Source organism: Tenrec ecaudatus, chromosome 14, assembly GCF_050624435.1.
Source record: "Tenrec ecaudatus isolate mTenEca1 chromosome 14, mTenEca1.hap1, whole genome shotgun sequence".
In the NCBI taxonomy this organism is placed as follows: Eukaryota; Metazoa; Chordata; class Mammalia; order Afrosoricida; family Tenrecidae; genus Tenrec; species Tenrec ecaudatus.
The window spans coordinates 118368880-118387335 of NC_134543.1; the positions used below are offsets into that span (position 1 = coordinate 118368880).

Genomic DNA, 18456 nt, shown 5'->3' on the forward strand with positions numbered 1-18456 from the left:
TCGGGAAGCTTTCCTGATCATTTTCCTGTTCACAATTTGGCTGATTTTCTCAAAACGTTTCCCTTATAAGCAGATGGTATCGTTCTTGTGCCCTGCAGAAAATCCACAACCAAATGCCTGAACATCCCAAAACACAGTTGCCATAACCTGGAGTGTCTGGCTCCTTTTTTTAAAAAATCATTTTATTGGGAGCTCATACAACTTTTATCACAATACATACATACATACATACATAAATTGTGTAAAGCATATTTGTACATTCATTGCCCTCATCATTCTCAAAACATTTGCTCTCCAGTTAAGCCCCTGGCATCAGCTCCTCATTTTTCCCTCTCCCTCCCTGCTTCCCCCTCCTTCATGAACCCTTGATAATTTATAAATTATTTGGTCATGTCTTACACTGCCCGACATCTCCCTTCACCTATTTTTCTGTTGTTCGTTTCCCCAGGGAGGAGGTTATATGTAGATCCCTGTAATCAGTTCCCCCTTTCTGGCTACTTTTCACTCAGCATAATCCTCTTAGAGCAGTGATTCTCAACCTGTGGGTCGCAGTCCCTTTGGGGGTCTACCAATCCTTTCACAGAAGTCGCCCAATTCATAACAGTAGCAAAATTACAGTTATGAAGTAGCAACGAAAATAATTTCATGGAGACCCAATGCCCCTCTGTAGACAATTGGACATCCCCTCACAGAGGGGTTAGAGGGAAGAAATGAGCCAGCGAGGATGTGGTACAGCACCAGTGAAACACACAAGTTTCCTCTAGTTCTTTGATGCTTCCTTCCCCACACTATCATGACTTCAATTCTACCTTACAAATCAGATTAGACCAGAATGTTCGCACTGCTATGGACAAGAGCCCACAACACGGAATCCAGGACAGATAAACTCCCCAAGGCCAACAAGGAGAGTAGAAATACCAGGGGGATTAGGGGAGGGTAAGCGGAGAAAGCGGGAATCAATCACAAGGTTCAACCCATAAACCCCTCTCAGGGGCATGAACCATGGAAAAGTGGGTGAGGGGCTTACAGAGGACCATGTAAAATATGATAATACAAATCTATAACTTATCAAGGGTTCATTAGGGAGGGCAGGCAGGGGAGGGAGGGGGAAGAAATGGGGAGCAGATATCAGGGGCTCAAGTCGGAAGAGAATGCTTTGAACATGATGATGGCAGCATATGTGAAAATGTGCTTGACACACTGGATGCACGTATGGATTGTGATAAGACATGTAAGAGCCCCCAATAAAAGTATTTAATAAAAAAAGAAACGAACATAATGTTATGGTTGGGGGATCACTACCACATGAGGAACTGTATTAAAGGGTCACGGCGTCAGGAAGGTGGAGAACCTGTCTCTTTCATTAGCCTCCAGTTGGTTGGGAATGTAAATGATTCTGTCACCTTCCTTTACATAAATATGTATGTACATCTCTATATCGTTCAAATGAATTTCCGTAGTGGACTTGCTGATCGGTCAGGAAACAGTGACCATTTTTAAGGTTTTGGACTCATTTTATTCATTAGTCCTTTAGAATAATTGTCCCTGTTCTTCCACGCTTCATAATTATCACCAATAACAATGGCATTTTTCTTTGGGAAAAAAACATTAGCACTTTGCAGAGATGCTTTTGTATCTCAGTCCTTTATCCCTTCTCCCCACGCAGCTGCCAGAATATACCCGAGAGCCAGCTCGACTCAAACTCGCTGCGAGCAACCCTGCAGCTCAGGGCAGCACTGCCCCTGGGGTCTGAGACTCTTTATTGGAGTAGAAAGCTCATTTTTCTCCCATGGAGCAGCTGGTGGTTTCAAACTGCCAACCTTGCAGCTAACAGCCCAACTCATAACCCGTTGCGCCACCAAGGCTCCTTAAGAGCATAGGTTAGACAAATTATGATGCATTAGTGTGTCAGAACAGTGCCCTCAAACTTTTAATGTGTATGAATCTGGGGGATCTTACAAAAATGTAGATTCTGGCTCAGCAGGTTTGCGGTAGCGGCTACTTTTTTCAATGTAGAGCCCACATTTTTAACAAGCTCCCAGTGATTGATGCTGTTTATCTGTGAATCCGGTTTTTTTCATAGCAAGGTGCTACACTATTATGTCGTCATTTTAATTATGTTCATGAGTTTTAGTAGTAGTGGATCATTTTGCTGTCATATACACTAAGAACGCATTCAAAGTGTATGCAGTGTGACTTCAGCTGTGTGTGCGTGCAGTAAGTAGAGATCTGAAATAGGTGCACAATAATAAGTGCAGCTACTGGCTCCTGTTTGGTAACGTTTATAGGGAGTTTGTGTTGCCGCGTGTAATTTTAAAGCATGGGTCAATAAGCATATTTTATAGGGAACCTAACAGACATTGTCACCCCTTGGATTTTAGCAGTACTAATGAAGATGAAGATTTGAACCCAGAGCAGAAGATAGAAAGGGAGAAGGAAAGGCGGATGGCTAACAACGCCAGGGAGCGCTTGCGCGTGCGAGATATTAACGAGGCTTTCAAAGAGCTCGGGAGGATGTGCCAGCTTCATTTAAAGAGTGAGAAGCCCCAAACAAAACTCCTTATTCTTCATCAGGCTGTGGCAGTTATCCTTAGTCTCGAACAGCAAGTCAGAGGTGAGTCACTCCCTTCCCCCTTGCCTCTCTTCATTGACAGCAAGTCCCCTTTTCCTTAACTGTTGGCTATTTCTGTAAGATTCGTTATGTTGAAGGGATTCAAAGTAGAAGAAAAAAGAATGGGGGGGTGTTTGAAAATGAAAACCAAAGAAAGAAAAGCATGTATCATCAATGTAGATCACATGCTCATTTCAAGTGGACAAGGATGTCTTCCGTTGATCTCTCTTCTGCTCGGGCCTGTTGTCTACAGGTTCTCCCAGGACCTGTCACTACACCTTCAGGGTCAAGTTCTCCCTGGAGGCTTCAGCTCTGTATCACTGTTGGTCATTGTCTCTAGACCCAGAGTTCCCTGTGAACCAGCTGGGGGTCATCCTACGAAGCAATGCGGCTGAGGGCAGACAGCCTCTGCCTGCTGTACAGCATCCATCATACCTTGTGTACCTTCCCTCTTGTTGACTCTGGTCTTGCACTCTGGGACCCACCTGCCTGCACCTGCTCCTGTTCTGGGCGGCCTCCTTATTTCTCTGACCCTTTTTCTTATCTGCTCCATCCTTGGGCATCCACCATGCCCTCTGGTTAACAGGACTCCAAGTCATGACCCATCCTAGCTCTACCAGGTGTAAATGTCCTTTATGCCCCCTGTCTACAGGACTTCAGGGCTGTTTTTCTTGCTCTCTAATCAGAAATATGATGAACACCATGGATCAATATGCAATGGCACAACTGTTTGTCCCTAAGGGCAGAAATGTGGTTTATATAGATTCATGTACATTCAACGCAGATGATTCACCAACTGTGTCTTCTGCCCTCCGGCTGTTGTTTTATAGCAAAAAGTTTGCTGCATTCTGTGTAAAGCTTCCTTTGTGTTCAACAAGCAGTTGTTTCATACCTGCTCTGTCCCAATCAGCAAGGTGCCAAACCCTGGGTTCTAAACCAATACTAAGTTCCTGGCCCTGAACTTACCCTGCTGCCTAAGTCTGTATATCTGCTTATCCAGAATTAGAGTGTTTCAGCTTACGTCTTTCTGCAGGGAACACACATGGGGCCCGAGCCTCTCTCCATTGAGAACAGATGTCCTTTTACCTTTCCTGTTTACTGCATGTTCATGTTAAGATTTTATTTCAGGAAGAAGATTCAAAAGGGGAGGAAAAAAAAGATGGGATGCTTAAAAACTGCAACTTCAACATAGATTATAGAAAACATACTCTTTCCATGGGGCTCCAGAATTAGAAAGCTTAAACTTTCAGAAAGATGCACAGTAGTAGTATATCCTTCTGTCTTTTTATGAATGAGTGTGCCCAAACTGCCGCTAAAAACATATGTTCTCTCCTCTAGTCTCAAGGTCCTCGCAGTACCTGTAAAGATGAATGCCTAATGCAGCCTGCTCATTAAGGCGCTGTATCCTCCCTTGAGATACTCATAAAGACAAGCTAAGTGTTACTCCCGCCCCTGTGGCAGGAGGTGGAATTCTGTGCACCCAGCACTATCTCCTGTCACCGTACTAGATGCTTCTTCATGAGATCTGTCTGACGCCCTTTGTCTTGTTCTGAAGGCAGCAGGGCGTCTGTGAGTCCAGTACCACTAGGTGGGCAGCGGGAGGCTTGCTGTCTGACAGGAGCTGCCACAGCTATGCTCCTGCAGCGCCTTTGCCTTTGCAGGCTTTGAAGGGGCCTTCCTAGGGTTTTGTTTCAATGTGGCATTTTTTGTGTGTCAAGAGCAGAGGTGTCTACTCTCAGAGCCAAGCCATTGGACTGAGCGGTTCCTATATGTTGGAAAAACTCATAAACCCTACCAATCCCCGGTGGGGTTTATTCATCTATTTATAACATTTGACTCCTGGTGTACAGGCCCTTAAAAAGCCAGAGTCCGAGAAAGGCTCTAACGTCCAAGCTCACCCAATTGTCTACTCACTTCCAAGTCACTATTAGAGGTGCTGGTTTTGCCTACAGTTCTGGGGACTTGATTTAGGAGCCATTGACTGACTGACCAACCCTCAGACACACCAAGCAGCAATCGCACTAAAAGTCTCTGCCATTGAGTCCATTCTGACGAGGACAAAGTAGATGTTCTTCTTAAGAGTTTCCAAGGTACTAAATCCTCACAGGAGCGTGGATGTCTGTGTGGTTAGCAACTTAACTCGTAGCCCTCTACCCACCAAGTCTCCTGTAACCTCACAGAGAGGGAGAGGAGGAGGGAGGGAGGGGAATGCTTTTATGTTCAGAAAAGCCTACTCCCCTTGCATCCTCTGGACTTTACAGGCAGACTTTTCATCTTAAGCTGTCTGTCTGTAAAAGCCTTAGGGTGTGATGCCTGTCTGGCAAACAGGGATTAGAACCCACGGGGCTCTAACCATCACTGTGGCTTGTCCAAGGCAGCACCTTTGAGGTTGGATAGGCCCACTGCATTTTGTGTCCAGCCTTTGGGAGTTACTGTAGTGATGTTCAGGCTGTTCACATTGGGGAGCCTCAGCATCCTGCAGGCACCCTGCCCAGGACTGGCTCCCTCTAAAGGCTCCACCCTGCACTAGAGGTGATGCATACCAGGAGGGGGAACTAGACTCAGGTCTAGCAGCGTATCCTAGAGAAGAGCAGAGGAGTGGCTTCCTGTTCAAGCCTCTGAATTTGCCTGGTCAGATTTTTTTACCCCAAATTCCATCTGGTCCTGCCATGGCCAATTTCAGTCTCCCTGTTATCATGACTACAATTTTACAGTTACCTCCCATTTCTATTCCACTGCCACTCATGTATTGCCTTCAAGCTTGCACTCTCAGCTTCACTCGGGATTCAGTTAGTGGTCAAATCCTTCTTCCCCACCTGCCCACAGGTCTGCACAGGCACTTCTATTCCACTGGTAATTTAGGGAGAAGAGAACTCATATTTGTAATGTGCTGGTCTCCAATGAGCTTGAAGATGAATGTGCTAGGATGTGGCTTCCAAATATGAGTGGTCACAAAATCCCTGAGTCTTTCCCTTTTCTAAACCAGACTTCCAGGCCCCAGACTCCACTGGGATAAGATGGTTCAGAATGGTGGGTTCAGCATGCATGCACACCTACTCACTGTCCTCGAGGCCTTTTAGTCTCCAGTGAAATTAGTAAAATGGTTTTAACCCACAAGGACAGATGGGAGAAAAGTCAAAAGCAGATGAGAAAGTAGATGGTGTCGTGGTAGGAACTGACTTAGCCAGACAGAAGAAACAAGGGGGTGCAGAGAAGAATGCCAACAGGAAGCAAAACCGTGTTCCCTACAAAAGCCCCAGAAAGGCCCTGTACCTAAAGGTGTCCTGTGGATCCTGGAGCTCAACTAGAGGACTGAAAACAAGACAGGTGAAAGGTCTGTTTCAGAAATGTTGGATTCCTAAGTCTCCTCTCTACCCCGTCTTTCCTTTCACCACAAGAGAGTGGAGAATGATTTTCTAGGGAAATTGAAATCAGGCTGCAGATCTGAAATGCCAAGAACAGGCAGTGGGTGAGGCATAGAACTGAACAATGGGGCCATCAGCCTTCCTTCCCACCTGACTTTCCTGGTACTGGTAGCAAAGTGTATGAACCCCATCTGTAAAAGGTGAAAAAAGGAGCCTTGGTGGCGTCACATAGGTTATGTGTTGGGCTGCTAACCTCAAAGTCATCAGTTTGAAACCAATAGCTGCTCCATGAAAGAAAAATGAGGCTTTCTGCTCCCATAGAGATTTACAGTTTCAGAAACCCACCAGAGAAGTTCTCCTCTGTACTCTAGAGGCACGATGAGTCAGGATCAATTTGATAGCAGTGAGTTTGGTTTTTGGGGTAAAGAAATGAGAGGATTCTCCTCTTGAGAAACTGAGTACTCCAAAGGACAAAATCCTCCAGATTTAGGAATTTCTGAATAATGGTGTCCTGTCTTGAATATCTGTAAATTAAAACTCACCATTTTTATATTTAAGTTTTTCATTTTTAAATCATTTTATTAGGGGCTTATATAACTCTTATCACAATCCATACATATATCCATTGTGTATCAAGCACATTTGTACATTTGTTGCCATCCATCATTCTCAAAACATTTGCTTTCTGCTTGAGCCCTTGGTATCAGCTCCTCATTTTTCCCCTCCCTCCCCGCTCACCCATCACCATTTATTATCTTAACTTTATGAACCAACCAAAGATTAAAGAAAAGCTTCCATCATGAAAAAGAGATGGAGGTCAAAACAAACAAGTCGTAGAAGGAAACATTCTTGAAAGTGAGGGTTAGCATCTCTGAGTAAGAGAAAATGCAGTGACCTGCTGCTGCCCCCAGCCTGCCCAGCTCCTGCTGAAGCTACGAAAAAGAAACATTTATTTAATAAGTATGCTAGCAGAAAAAAGTCTGAGAAGATTAATAAAGTTCAGGAAGATCGATCTTGGAGATCCAGTGTCTTCCCGATGGGATTTCTAGAGCGAGAGCCAAAGGGAGGCGAGGGGATGAGCGTACACATAACCCAGTGAACCCACGCACAGCTGTCCGCCCCCTTCCATGTATTCGGCAGGCCCACAAGGGGAGCAGTGACAGCCCTCAGCACAGTCTCACAGGAGACCAGCAGGTGGCGTTTGCCCAAGAACAGTTCAGCAGGCAGGGAGGGGGGAGAAGAGTGTTTCCTGAGAAACTGCAGTTAACGTCATAAAACAAAATGGGTGTGAATTGTTGGATGGGAACCTAACTTGTTCTGGAGAGTGATAAGGGGTACCACAAAGTTCCCAGAAACAAAGAGCACATGTTTCAAGATTGGTAGGCACCGAACCTTGTGCTAACTATAATGATTAAAAATTACCCCAAGCTGATGTGCATTGCCATGGACTATCAGAGCAGCAAAGCTTAAAGAGACTTACTTCCCTGAGGCTTCCAGAGACCATTGAGATACCTCATACCCAAGCTCTGCATGGTGATGGTGGGGAGCTGGAAGAGCGGCAGGAAGACACCTCAGGACAAAGCCACTACTCTGCATCGGAATTACTCCTAGCTGCAGGAGGAAGGTTTTCAGGAAAAGAAATGAAATAGGATACCATTAGCTGTTCCAGGAAGAAAGAGAAAAAAGATGAGAATTTACTACCTCGTTAGAGCTGTTTGCACGCGGGGTGGGAGGAAGAGAATTAAAATACTATTTAAAAATTTTTAAAAAATAAGGACAAAATCACCATAAAATTTTGGGCTGAACATGTGTCTCCACACAGTCTTCTGACAAGCACTTACCCAGTTATAAAAATGTAAAAGGTGGCTATCGGTTTAGGTAAAGATTGCTTTGTGAACATGTTGAAGAGCTGGTGTTCCAAGAGAGCCAGCTCCTCGGTTCTATAATGGAGGTCAGCGGCGTCCCCTGTCGTGTAAAAGATGAGCATTCCTCCTGCCCTGCAGGCCATGCTTATCTTCTGCTACAACTCTGGCTTTGGAACACACGTGTGCCACGGGCTCTTCACACATACTGAGATGGGACAGTCACAGTCGCGGTGCCAGAGCCAGCTGGGTCTCTAGTACAGCTTCTCCTTGTTTGCATGTCCTGTTGCTTATCAGGGACCTGAACTTTTGGTTCAAGCTCTCTGCAGCTGTTCAAAGTCATGCCTCCTCATTCCAGGTGTGAGTGACACAGTGAGAGTTGGCTGAAACCAATGTTTCATTATAGGAGGATTGTGAAATCATGGCACTTTGAAATCTGCCCAATCCCTGTATTGTTTGCATGTCAATTCATACACTCTTATCTCTCTGGTCATTGTATGAAGCTGTTACTTCACAATGAAGAGACATGACACCTAATGAGGGGGCTCCTGATTAGAAACGTGGAATGGCTGAGAAAGCAGATACTCGGTGTTTGCCTGTTGATGACTATTCATTCTTATATTTATATAGGCTTTTTTGGTAATATTCAGGGGCTTAGAAAATAACACTAAAATGAAATTTTATCATTTGTGACATTCAAAAACCCTCACTGCCACCAAGTCAATTCTGACTTGTAGTCTGACCCTGTGGATAGTGAGAAGACTGCTAAGTTGTACCATAACTATAGTTTTGTCTACCTTTTTGAACTTGTAAGTGAACCATCAAAGCATATTGAAATATGAGGGTCTGTTAGAAAGTAATGCTTCAAAACTATGGTCACCTTAATGAAACAAAGACATGAAAGTGTGACACTGTTTCTCAGCATATCCTCCATCTGCATATGCCCTTCTGAAGGCAGTATGTCCATCTCTGACCGACTCCCAAAGATGTCTGCATTCTTCAATTTATGTCATGCTAAAAGGATCCCTGATGGCGTAGTGATTATGTGTTCAGTTGTGAATCACAGGATTAACAGATTGAAACCCCCAGCCACTCCTCGGGGGAGAGACAGGCTTTCTGCTCCCATTAACAGTTACAGTCTCAGAAACTCAAAGGGGACGTTCTACCCTGTCGTGCGTTGGCAGTGAGTTTGGTGGTGGTGTTTTTTTTAAGAGCAGTGTGGACATCCTTAAGAGCCCTACACTTTAGGGGGCCTTCTGCCGTCTGCGGTGCAGTGAAGGACTTGGCTCTCTGCTTACCAGCTCCTCAGCATGTGTATCAGATTACTTGCCTCATGCCACTCTTCAATGTTCTTTGAGTTTGAGGAACAAAGAGAAGTCTTAAAGGGGCAAGAAGAGAACTTTAGGGTAGATGGGGCAAAGTTTCCCAATGAAATTCTCATAAGGACAGCCCTTACTACCCCTGAGGAATGAACTGAGCCGCTGTATTGTGATGGCGGCAGGATGGGGGTCTGCGGGTTTCACTATAATTTGTATGGCCTTTTCCCTCATCAATAGTTTCCAATTTACTCAAAGCTTTTTCCTAAACCTGTGTTTCCCAAGGAAATCTATCATTATTTGCCCCTTGGGGATCCCTATAAACAGTCACAACAGCCTACAGAAGCAAACCTCTCTGCATGAGTTTTACCTGGCCCAACAGGTCTCTCTTGGAAGCTATTGTTTTGATTGGACATTTTTTAAGGCACTAACAAGACTAAGACAAGCATATTAATGAGACAACTTGTCTCTAGCTAACCACTGATCCCAGAGACACATTTTTTTTATTTTAACAATTTATTGGGGCTGATACAATTCTTTTCACAGTTCATACATATACATACATCAATTGTATAAAGCACATCTGTACAATCTTTGCCCTAATCATTTTTTTCTCTTTTCTTCTTTTACATTTTATTAGGGACTCAAACAACTCTTACCACAATCCATACATATACATACATCAATTGTATAAAGCACATCCATACATTCCCTGCCCCAGTCATTCTCAAGGCATTTGCTCTCCACTTAAGCCCCTTGCATCAGGTCCCAGAGACACATTTACCCATGGTTTGTGGGGTAAACCTGGGCCTGTGTGTACTAGAACCCTAAGTGATAATACTTTTTACTTATAGCAACCCTACATAGGGTTTCTGAAACTATAAATTTTTACAGAAGCAAATAGCCTCATCTTTCCCTGAAAAGGGACTGGTGGGTTTGAACTGCTAGCCTAAAGTTCACCTTACCCAACAGTAGAGCTCCTGTAATAGGAACCAATAGCCAAAACCAGACTCACTGACAACTAGTTGATGCCAACTCAAGCGAGCCTATAGGGCAGGGTAGAACTGTCCCCTGTGAGTTTCCAAGACTACAGGAGTAGAAAACCCATCTTTCTCCCTTGGAGGGGCTGGTGGTAACTCTGCCCAACATCTTTCAAATCCATCCTTTCCTATGGTGATAGCCCTCTCTTTTTGTCCTCCCTGAAAACACAGGCCCCGTCTAGTCATCTTGGCCACCTTTCGAAAGAAAGGATAAGTAGGAAGATTTTGCTGCTTTCCTAATCACACCTCCAGCAGTTGAAAGAACAACTCAACCATCTCATGCCACATCTCTCTCAAAGTAGGGGGACAGAATATGTATCTGCCACCTCTCTCATTCAAGCCATGGCTGAGATGAGAGTCTCTCTCCCTGAGCGATTCTGGCTGAGGCACAGGTGCCTCAAGGACGTCAGCTTCGTGGGCCATCACATCTTAGCAGAGCACTGAGGAGACTCGTAGACTGATACCACACTTGCCAAACTGTTGTAGATCCAGTCAAATCATAAGCAGAAAATATAAAACGGTCATGAAGAAATGTAAATCCTAGGCTTGTTTCCTCCTGAGATTTTTCGTGAGCACACTGTCATGTGTAATGCAATGTTCTTGTGGGGTTTTTTTTGTTTTTAGTGTGGGAATTACATGGGCATTGAACATCACCAAAAGAGGGAAAAAGATGACATCAGTTTGATTTTTTTTTACTCTACCATCATTGATTCATCATTCATGACTCTAATGATAGAAACTATTTTTCTTTGTTTCAGAAAGGAACCTTAACCCCAAAGCAGCCTGCCTTAAGCGAAGGGAAGAAGAAAAAGTTTCTGCCGTATCGGCAGAGCCGCCAACTACACTGCCAGGAACCCATCCTGGGCTTAGTGAAACTACCAACCCTATGGGTCATATGTAAACATCAGCCAAGGTAAGTTTGGGCTTGGGAAGATCATGTCAGGAACTCACCTAATTTGCTGTAAGCTGGGTTAGAATTTAGAACCTCAAGGTTTTCATGTAGACACTGGTCATCCCAAAGGCCACATGCCATTTGGAAACCAATAGTTTGTCTTTCTGCCTTATAACCAGGCTTGAAGATCTAATGTAATTTTATACTAAATTGTTTTTCTCTTCAAAGTGTGCTAATGTAAAGTGTGGTGTGTAGGAGCTGTTGGTTCTGCTGTCCTGGGTCATTCTGTGTGCACTCTCATGAAAGAACTGTGCTGATCCAAGAAGCAAAGGGAAATGGCACATCCAGAAGCAGCGTTGCTACCTCCCTTACCCTCATGCATCTGCTCACAGCACTTGAGCATGTCGGCAAACTGTTGACAGTCGGGCTCTTCTTTGTCATAAAGTCTTCATACAAGGGGCTTCAAAAAGTTTATGGAAAAATGTACTTGAAAGGGAATGGGGGAGGAAGGGGGTGAAAAGGAGCCTATATGTAAGGGCTTGAGAAGAAGGATAATGTTTTGAAATTGTTGGTGCTAATAACTGTCCATGTCCACTTGAGATAACAGATGCATGGTTTGCTATATGTAAGAACCCCCAATAAAATTATTTAAGAAAAGAAAAGGGAATTTCCCCATGAAATGTGAAGTCGCTTGTATAGGAGATACTGCTAGATCGCAGCAGTGTCTGACACAGCTTCCTCCCCTTGTAAGCACAGCAGGTATCTACTGCAGACTTGTCTAATGGCTGTGTGTGGGAGGGAGCCATATTGCCCTCTGTTACAATGGAGTTTACTTTCTGAAAGATCTTCGTCATGGACTAAATACAATTTAATCTCTCTATATATTTGTACATAGTGACATAGGTAATTTGAGGTTGTATCTCTTTTTTTGTCCACTGTGTACACCTGTTTGTGATACTAATACTTAGGCAGATATTAATATAGACTGTAATTAATTAGGGCAGTTGTGTTTTAGTAGAAGAATGATTAGGAAGATAATGACTGTTTCAGTCATTTGTCTCAGCAATCAGTAGTCCCTGCCCCAATTTCATCACCAAATTAAAAGCAGTAAGTAGAGGCAAAGAAGTGGGAGACAGAAAATAGTATGAGGCGAGGCAGTTGTATGTGATCAGCTTTATAGCGCCCACAGGAGGCAGACCCTGGTGGGTGCAGCTCATTAAGTGCTTGACCATTTGCTGAGAGGTTGGTGGTTCGAGCCCACCCTGAGGAGCCTGAGAAGACAGAATGGCAATGGACTCCCCAGGCCCACAGCCTTGAAAAACCCAAGGAGCAGCTGTGCTCTGCTCACAGGCACTGCCACAAGCCACAGTGCGTTTAATGTCGATGTGACGGTCTCATTTTGAGCTAAACATCTGGAATCTGCTAAGATAGTAAACTTGAAGTATGAGTAAATAACCCACCTTGTGGAGAATTTGGTTTATCTACCACCACTACATATATGCTTTGGAGGGTCAAATTAGGCCAACAGTGAAGATTTCTTTTGGGAAAAAATAGAAGAAAATGTCCATTAAAACTGAAACTTTCAGGGGCTCAAGTGGAAAGCAGATGTTTTGAGAATGATGATGGCAACAAATATGCGAAATGTGCTTGACACGATGGATGGATGGATGGGTTGTGATAAGTGTTGTACAATAAAATGATTTTTAAAAAAACAACAACTGAAACTTTAAGGCACTAGAACAGCGGTTCTCAACCTGTGGGTCGCAACCCCTTTGGGGATCGAATGACCCTTTCACAGGGGTCACCCGATTCATAACAGTAGCAAAATTACAGTTATGAAGTAGCAACGAAAATAATGTTTTGGTTGGGGGTCACCACACGAGGAGCTGTGTTAAAGGATCATGGCATTAGGAAGACTGAGAACCACTGCCCTAGAGAAAGCCCCAACACCAATCCCTCCATTAAAACTCAATGCCTTTGATGCCATTCCTGCTCCGAGCAACCCCCTGGGACAGCCAAGAACTGACCCCATGGATCTCCAAGGCTGCACATCTCTGTCCCTCAGAGTTCAGTGGCTGGTGGCTTTGAACTGCTGACCTTGTAAGTTAAAGCAGCCCCCCTAATAGCCACCACACCACCACTCCTCCACCCAACACATTAACATGATCTTGCCAACAAGCTAGGTCTTTTAACGCCTTTGTTTCATAGTCTATGGAGAATCTGAGTACTGTGAAAAAAATCAGTATTTCTGCTTCCCACACCAACTTTGAAGTCTAAACATAAAAGAATGCCGGCTCCCAGTGCAAACAAGACTTTCTAAACCGAAGCGTATTTCAAAGAGGGGTGGTGAGAAGTAGCTTCCTATGCTCAGGCTCCGAGAAGCCCAGGCGATGGGAGGAGCACTTCTCTGGCAGCAGGGTGCTGTCTTTCTTACCTGGCTTGTGGTGCCGCTGGCTTACTCTCTTCCCAGTCTCTCTCCATCCTCTCACTGCCTCACATCTTCTCTCCTTTGTGTTAGGTTCCCATTCTTTTCTGTGTTTCTTACTGCTTTCTTATCCCCACCTCTGTCTCCCTCGATCCTGTGGCTGGTTCTCTACTTAGATGGAAAGTGAGCATTGCGATTTTTCACTTACCACAGGGGAACTAGGGTTCTTTAAAAGGCAAAAAGGCATCCAGATGATGAGAAATGTAAGAAGCGCACCTTGTTCCAGAGCTGACGTGGGTCTGTGTGTGTGAAAGGAGCTCTGGTGGTGCAGCAGTGAAGCGCTCCTCTGCAGTTTGCCCTCCAGCCAGCTGCTGGGCAGGACAAAGATGGGGCCATCGGCTTCCATAAAGAGGACTGCCTAGGAATCAATCTCTCTCTCTCTCTCTCTCTCTCTCTCTCTCTCTCTCTCTCTCTCTCTCTCTGAGTCAAAATCCATTCAACAGCAGTTATTGTCTTGGGCCATCTTCTCAGTGTTTCTTATTGTAGGGCAGTATTTATTTGGCGTGACTGGGTAAATTTCAGTTCTATCTCGAAAAAAAAGAACAGTAAACCCAGCAAGAGGTGAGGCAGCAGAAAAACTGCTGCTGTACTCAAAATGGCTGAGAAATGACCACCAAGTGGCTGAATATCAAAGTACAAGAACTTGACCACCATGTGACGTAACACCAGGTAGCCCTAAGTGTCTCAGTTGCCCGTCCCCATTATTATGTGATGTCCTGATGACTGGTAGTGAAGGAGCCACGGCCGCACAGAAAGGTTTGTGGTTCTAACCCACCCTGCAGCGCAGGAGGCAAACCCAGCAGTCTAGTCCCCAAAGAGGACAGCCTGGGAAGAAGCCCTGTGGAGCAGCCCTGAGTCTCGGGGGCTTTTAGGGGCTGGAATCGACTCGATGGCATCTCACAGCAGCACTGTGGAATGACAAGTGATGGGTATGATTCTTCCCAAAGCAATTTCCATTTTAAAAATTGGTTAAAATGGAAAGCTTCTGAGTTACTACTGTGGAAATTGTATTGGGAACAGAGATCCATATAGAATTTGCATTACTTAGAGATATTCTTCATCTGGCCGTTAAACATTTATTGTGGACCTGCTAATAGGTGAGGAATGGGGTGCCGTGTGAAAGTGAATGCTTCAGCAGTCTCGGCTTTAGAAGTGTGCCGCTTCAAGGCGGAGATCCACGTAAACCACCCAGCCAGTGCGGTGGGCAGTGCAGCCGTCAAGGTCTCCAACTTCGTCGCATCTCCCCAGAGCGAGCAGCAGGCCAGGGTAGTCAGCTCGAGTGTTAAGGTGTCCATCATGGCCCTCGCTGTCCTATCACCCTGTAGCGTGTGATTCTGCAATGGAGTGATCTCCTTTCAAAATCTCACCACACAGAGTGAAAGCATTTTTCAGTTATGCCTGTAAAGGAAGAGGCTTATGTGCGAGTCATTTAGCTGTCTGCCAATTTGGTGCAGATCTGAGTAGAAATGTTTGCTGGGGGCAGGGGGGCGGGGCTCGTGAGGGGGGATTGTTTTCAACACCCGTGGACTAACTGCCACTATTCTTTTCCTGCCACATGTTCCAGCGTTACCAGGAGGCTAGATAGAAGGTGACCTCTCCTCATAAGGACTGTGGACAACTCAAGAGTATCTGAAGACACAAACCTGACAAAGAGGAAGAAGAAAACACTTGAAGCAAGAAACTCCTACGTCAATCCTATGATCAAAGCAACTGGTCAATACTTCCAGCCGAGGTGAAGATGGAAGCTCATCAGCTGGAACGCCGGCCCTTGAGGTGTTTGGAACATACCATGTTGTTGCAAGCAGTGTGTCGCTTCTGCACAATCAGACTGTCTCGACCTCTCCACTCATTGTGGAAGTTGCCTTGTGCCTAAACTGAATTGACAAATGCATTGTAACTACAGATTTTATTTATTGTTATGGAACTGTAAGGTCTGCATATAAAGGGAAAAAGTTCATGTGGAAAGCTGACTTCCCCTCAGCTGATGCCAGCATTCTCTAAAGCTGTTCCTGTTCCGAGAACAAAGCAGTGACAACCATTGGCCCTTAGCATTCCCGGCATACCTATTAGTGTCTTAACAAGGAAGGGGAAAGTCTCTTGTCGCCCTCTCCTGTCCTTTTGCCATATGAATCGTGTTTTCCATGAAATAGGAAAATGTTACTTGGTATAGCATTTCTCTTGCTCGCTCTCTCTCTCTTTCTCTCTTTCCCCACTTGTTTTTCTTTTTCTCGTTGTGGGTGTTGTTGGGTCTCTGAATCTGGGTAGTTTATGGCCACAGTCCAGAACCCACCATTCAGCCCCGTGTTCTTGCACATCCACCTCGCAATGGTAAGCAGAGACCACCTGTGACGTAGCCCAGCTAAGATCTGAAAGGGGGAAATTCCACCCCGCATTCCTCCCCCAAATAAACATCGCTTTCTTTCTAACAATAACTGAGACTTTCCAAACTTCGAGGTTTTCATAGTAGAGCTTGTCATAGCAAGAAGCATAAATTACAAAGAGTCTACTTTTTAGAGATTGCTTTGTTTTCCAAGCAGTGTGTACTATAATATAGTACTTGTAAAGTGTTAGCTGGAAGTAAGCACAACATGCTTTCACAACACACGAGGGTTTGCAGGCTGTGAGTCTGGTGGACATAACCAGACCCGAACGTCACCAAGGCAGGTAGTGCAACAAACCGAGCACGCCATTCTGAGGCTAATTACCTAACGGAATACGAGAGCAGTGGTCACCTGTGTGTCCTGATCCTCGCCTTTGTTTCTGTGTCATTTGGATGGCTGGCCAGTGGGGAGGCGTGCAGTGGGTGATCACTCAACGGCCAACCATCTGCCCAGCCCCAAGAAGATGAGTCCGAATAGCATGAAACCAGTACCCGTCAGTCCGTCTTACTTCCGCACATGAAGCCACCCCTCTGTCTCCAGTCCTTAGGAGTTGTTTGTTAAGGCATCGCTATCTCTTTGAACTTCATTAAGCCCGTCTTCCACCACAACAGCCCTGGGAGAGAAAAACATGCTAAACAAGGTTGTCTTGCCTTACTAATTCTTCACAGCCAATGTTAACCGTGGCGATCAGCACACAGAAGGAGGGACCCAAATCACTATGTAATGGCAAAGAGTTCAGTTTATTTGAAAGAACAAAAGCAATTGAGACAGAACTTGAGATCCTCCAACCAGGAAGATTCCTAACAAATCAGTCACTCGTGAACTTTGTGGACGTTTTGGTTCCTTTTCGTTTGCATAGGTTCTCCAGTGTCACCGGACCCTCTCTGTGGCCTTGTTCTTCGTTTCAGTGTTAATCAGCTAAACAGAAGTTGTTGCTTATGATGTGTGAGTGAACATATGCCACTGCCTGGCCTTTTTTTCTCCAGCGTTTGTTGTCTTTTTCGCTATATTAGACTTTGTGGGACGCCCAGAAGCTTTCCTTCATAAAATAGAAAGAAAAAAACATTTGGCTTATTTTTCACTGTAGCTAGTCTTTTATACAATAATCTTGTAAGAAAATTTCTTGAATTCTAAATATTACTCTTTCTAGATTTTTGAAATCGAAAAGTTTTCAGTAAAAAGTTTCTTACTTTATTTTATTATATTAGGTAGTAAAAATGTGGGGTTATTTACCATAGCCTGTTCATTAATATCAGAAATCTACAATAGCATTTTAAGACCACAGTAGGCTTCTAGCATACCGCGTAGTACCTATGGAGTACTGTAAGAGCTAATTGTCCGAGATGAATTGCTCCTCATCTTGTTCTCCAGTTTCCATTGTTGGTTTATTGCAGATTTATATCCTGTGTCAAATGCAAGGTATTATTGATAAACCTTTTCAACCAGCAGCAAGAAGTTCAAATTTTTTTCTGTCGCTGTAACAGAAAGCTCAATATGTATATAACATTTATGTAGCAATAAATGTGCCATCTTTTTTTTTAACATGGTTAAACCAGTGAGTTTTTTTTTTTAAACATTTCTTTCTCCAAAAGTAGTTCATTGTGCTTGCTTTTCTCCATCTCGTTTCTCACGGAAGCGCCCTCACCACTTTCCTTACCTCTGGCATTGCTAGCAAAGTCTCTTCAAGGCAGAATTATACGCTCATGAGGGCAAATAAGTTGATAATATGGTCCACGGATCAGCAAACTACAATTTTCAAGCCATATTCATTACGTACATGTGGCTCTGAAGTAAAACTGAAAATCTTAAAAGGATATTATTCGGTGATTTCATTTGTTTGTGAAAACACATTTATGGGTCTGGAATGATTTTTTTTCATTGTTGTGAAGGCCAAGAGTAGCTCGTCCGTCTCAAGAGTTTGCCGACCCCTGACTTCTAGTCTATACCTTCTCCAGGTTTTAGATTTCTCTACTTCACTCTCTCCACTGAAGCCTTTTCCTGAGGTTTGGCCAACATGGCTGTTTGTAAAGGTAATGTCTTCTGTTACAGGTCACAGTGAAAAAGGACAAGCTAGACTCAGGAGGTTTTTTGACTTAACATCCTTCAAAGCCGGCTCATGTCTCCTTTCCTCCAAATAGCGGATGTCATTAGGGAATGGTAGTATATTTACTGTTTCAGATTAAAAATTCAACTTCCGTCCCACTTCCCCAGTGGATATCCAGGAGGACACTGGGCGCACTCTGGACGGGCAGCGAGGGGCGCTCTGGAGGCCGGCACACCCCCTCCAGGGACCCTGGCAAACGGCTCCTCTCGTTGGCCTAGAAAACCCGTTGTTCACCCTGGGGGCCCAAGGGGATATTTTACTTAAGGGATTTGGTGAGGACAGTTTACCCTTCCAGTTTGATTTCCCTACAAAATAAATCCTAAAGGCACATTGAATAACGTGGTATCTATGTTTGGTTGGATGTATATGTACAAGAGGGGCTTTGAAAAGTTTGTGGGGG

General features: G+C 44.5%; 1 protein-coding gene across 7 annotated transcripts in view; it reads left to right on the forward strand.

Annotated features, from left to right (window-relative positions):
* Window positions 1–17492, forward strand: part of TCF12 (transcription factor 12) — a 349715-nt gene extending 332223 nt beyond the window's left edge. For all 7 annotated transcript variants that reach the window (XM_075531944.1, XM_075531945.1, XM_075531947.1 and 4 more), the window contains 3 exons: window positions 2382–2614; window positions 10953–11107; window positions 15136–17492. In XM_075531944.1, the coding sequence (XP_075388059.1) occupies window positions 2382–2614; window positions 10953–11095 (376 nt within the window). In that variant the 3' untranslated portion in view covers window positions 11096–11107; window positions 15136–17492. The remainder of the gene's footprint in view (window positions 1–2381; window positions 2615–10952; window positions 11108–15135) is intronic.
* Window positions 17493–18456: the final 964 nt, after the last annotated feature.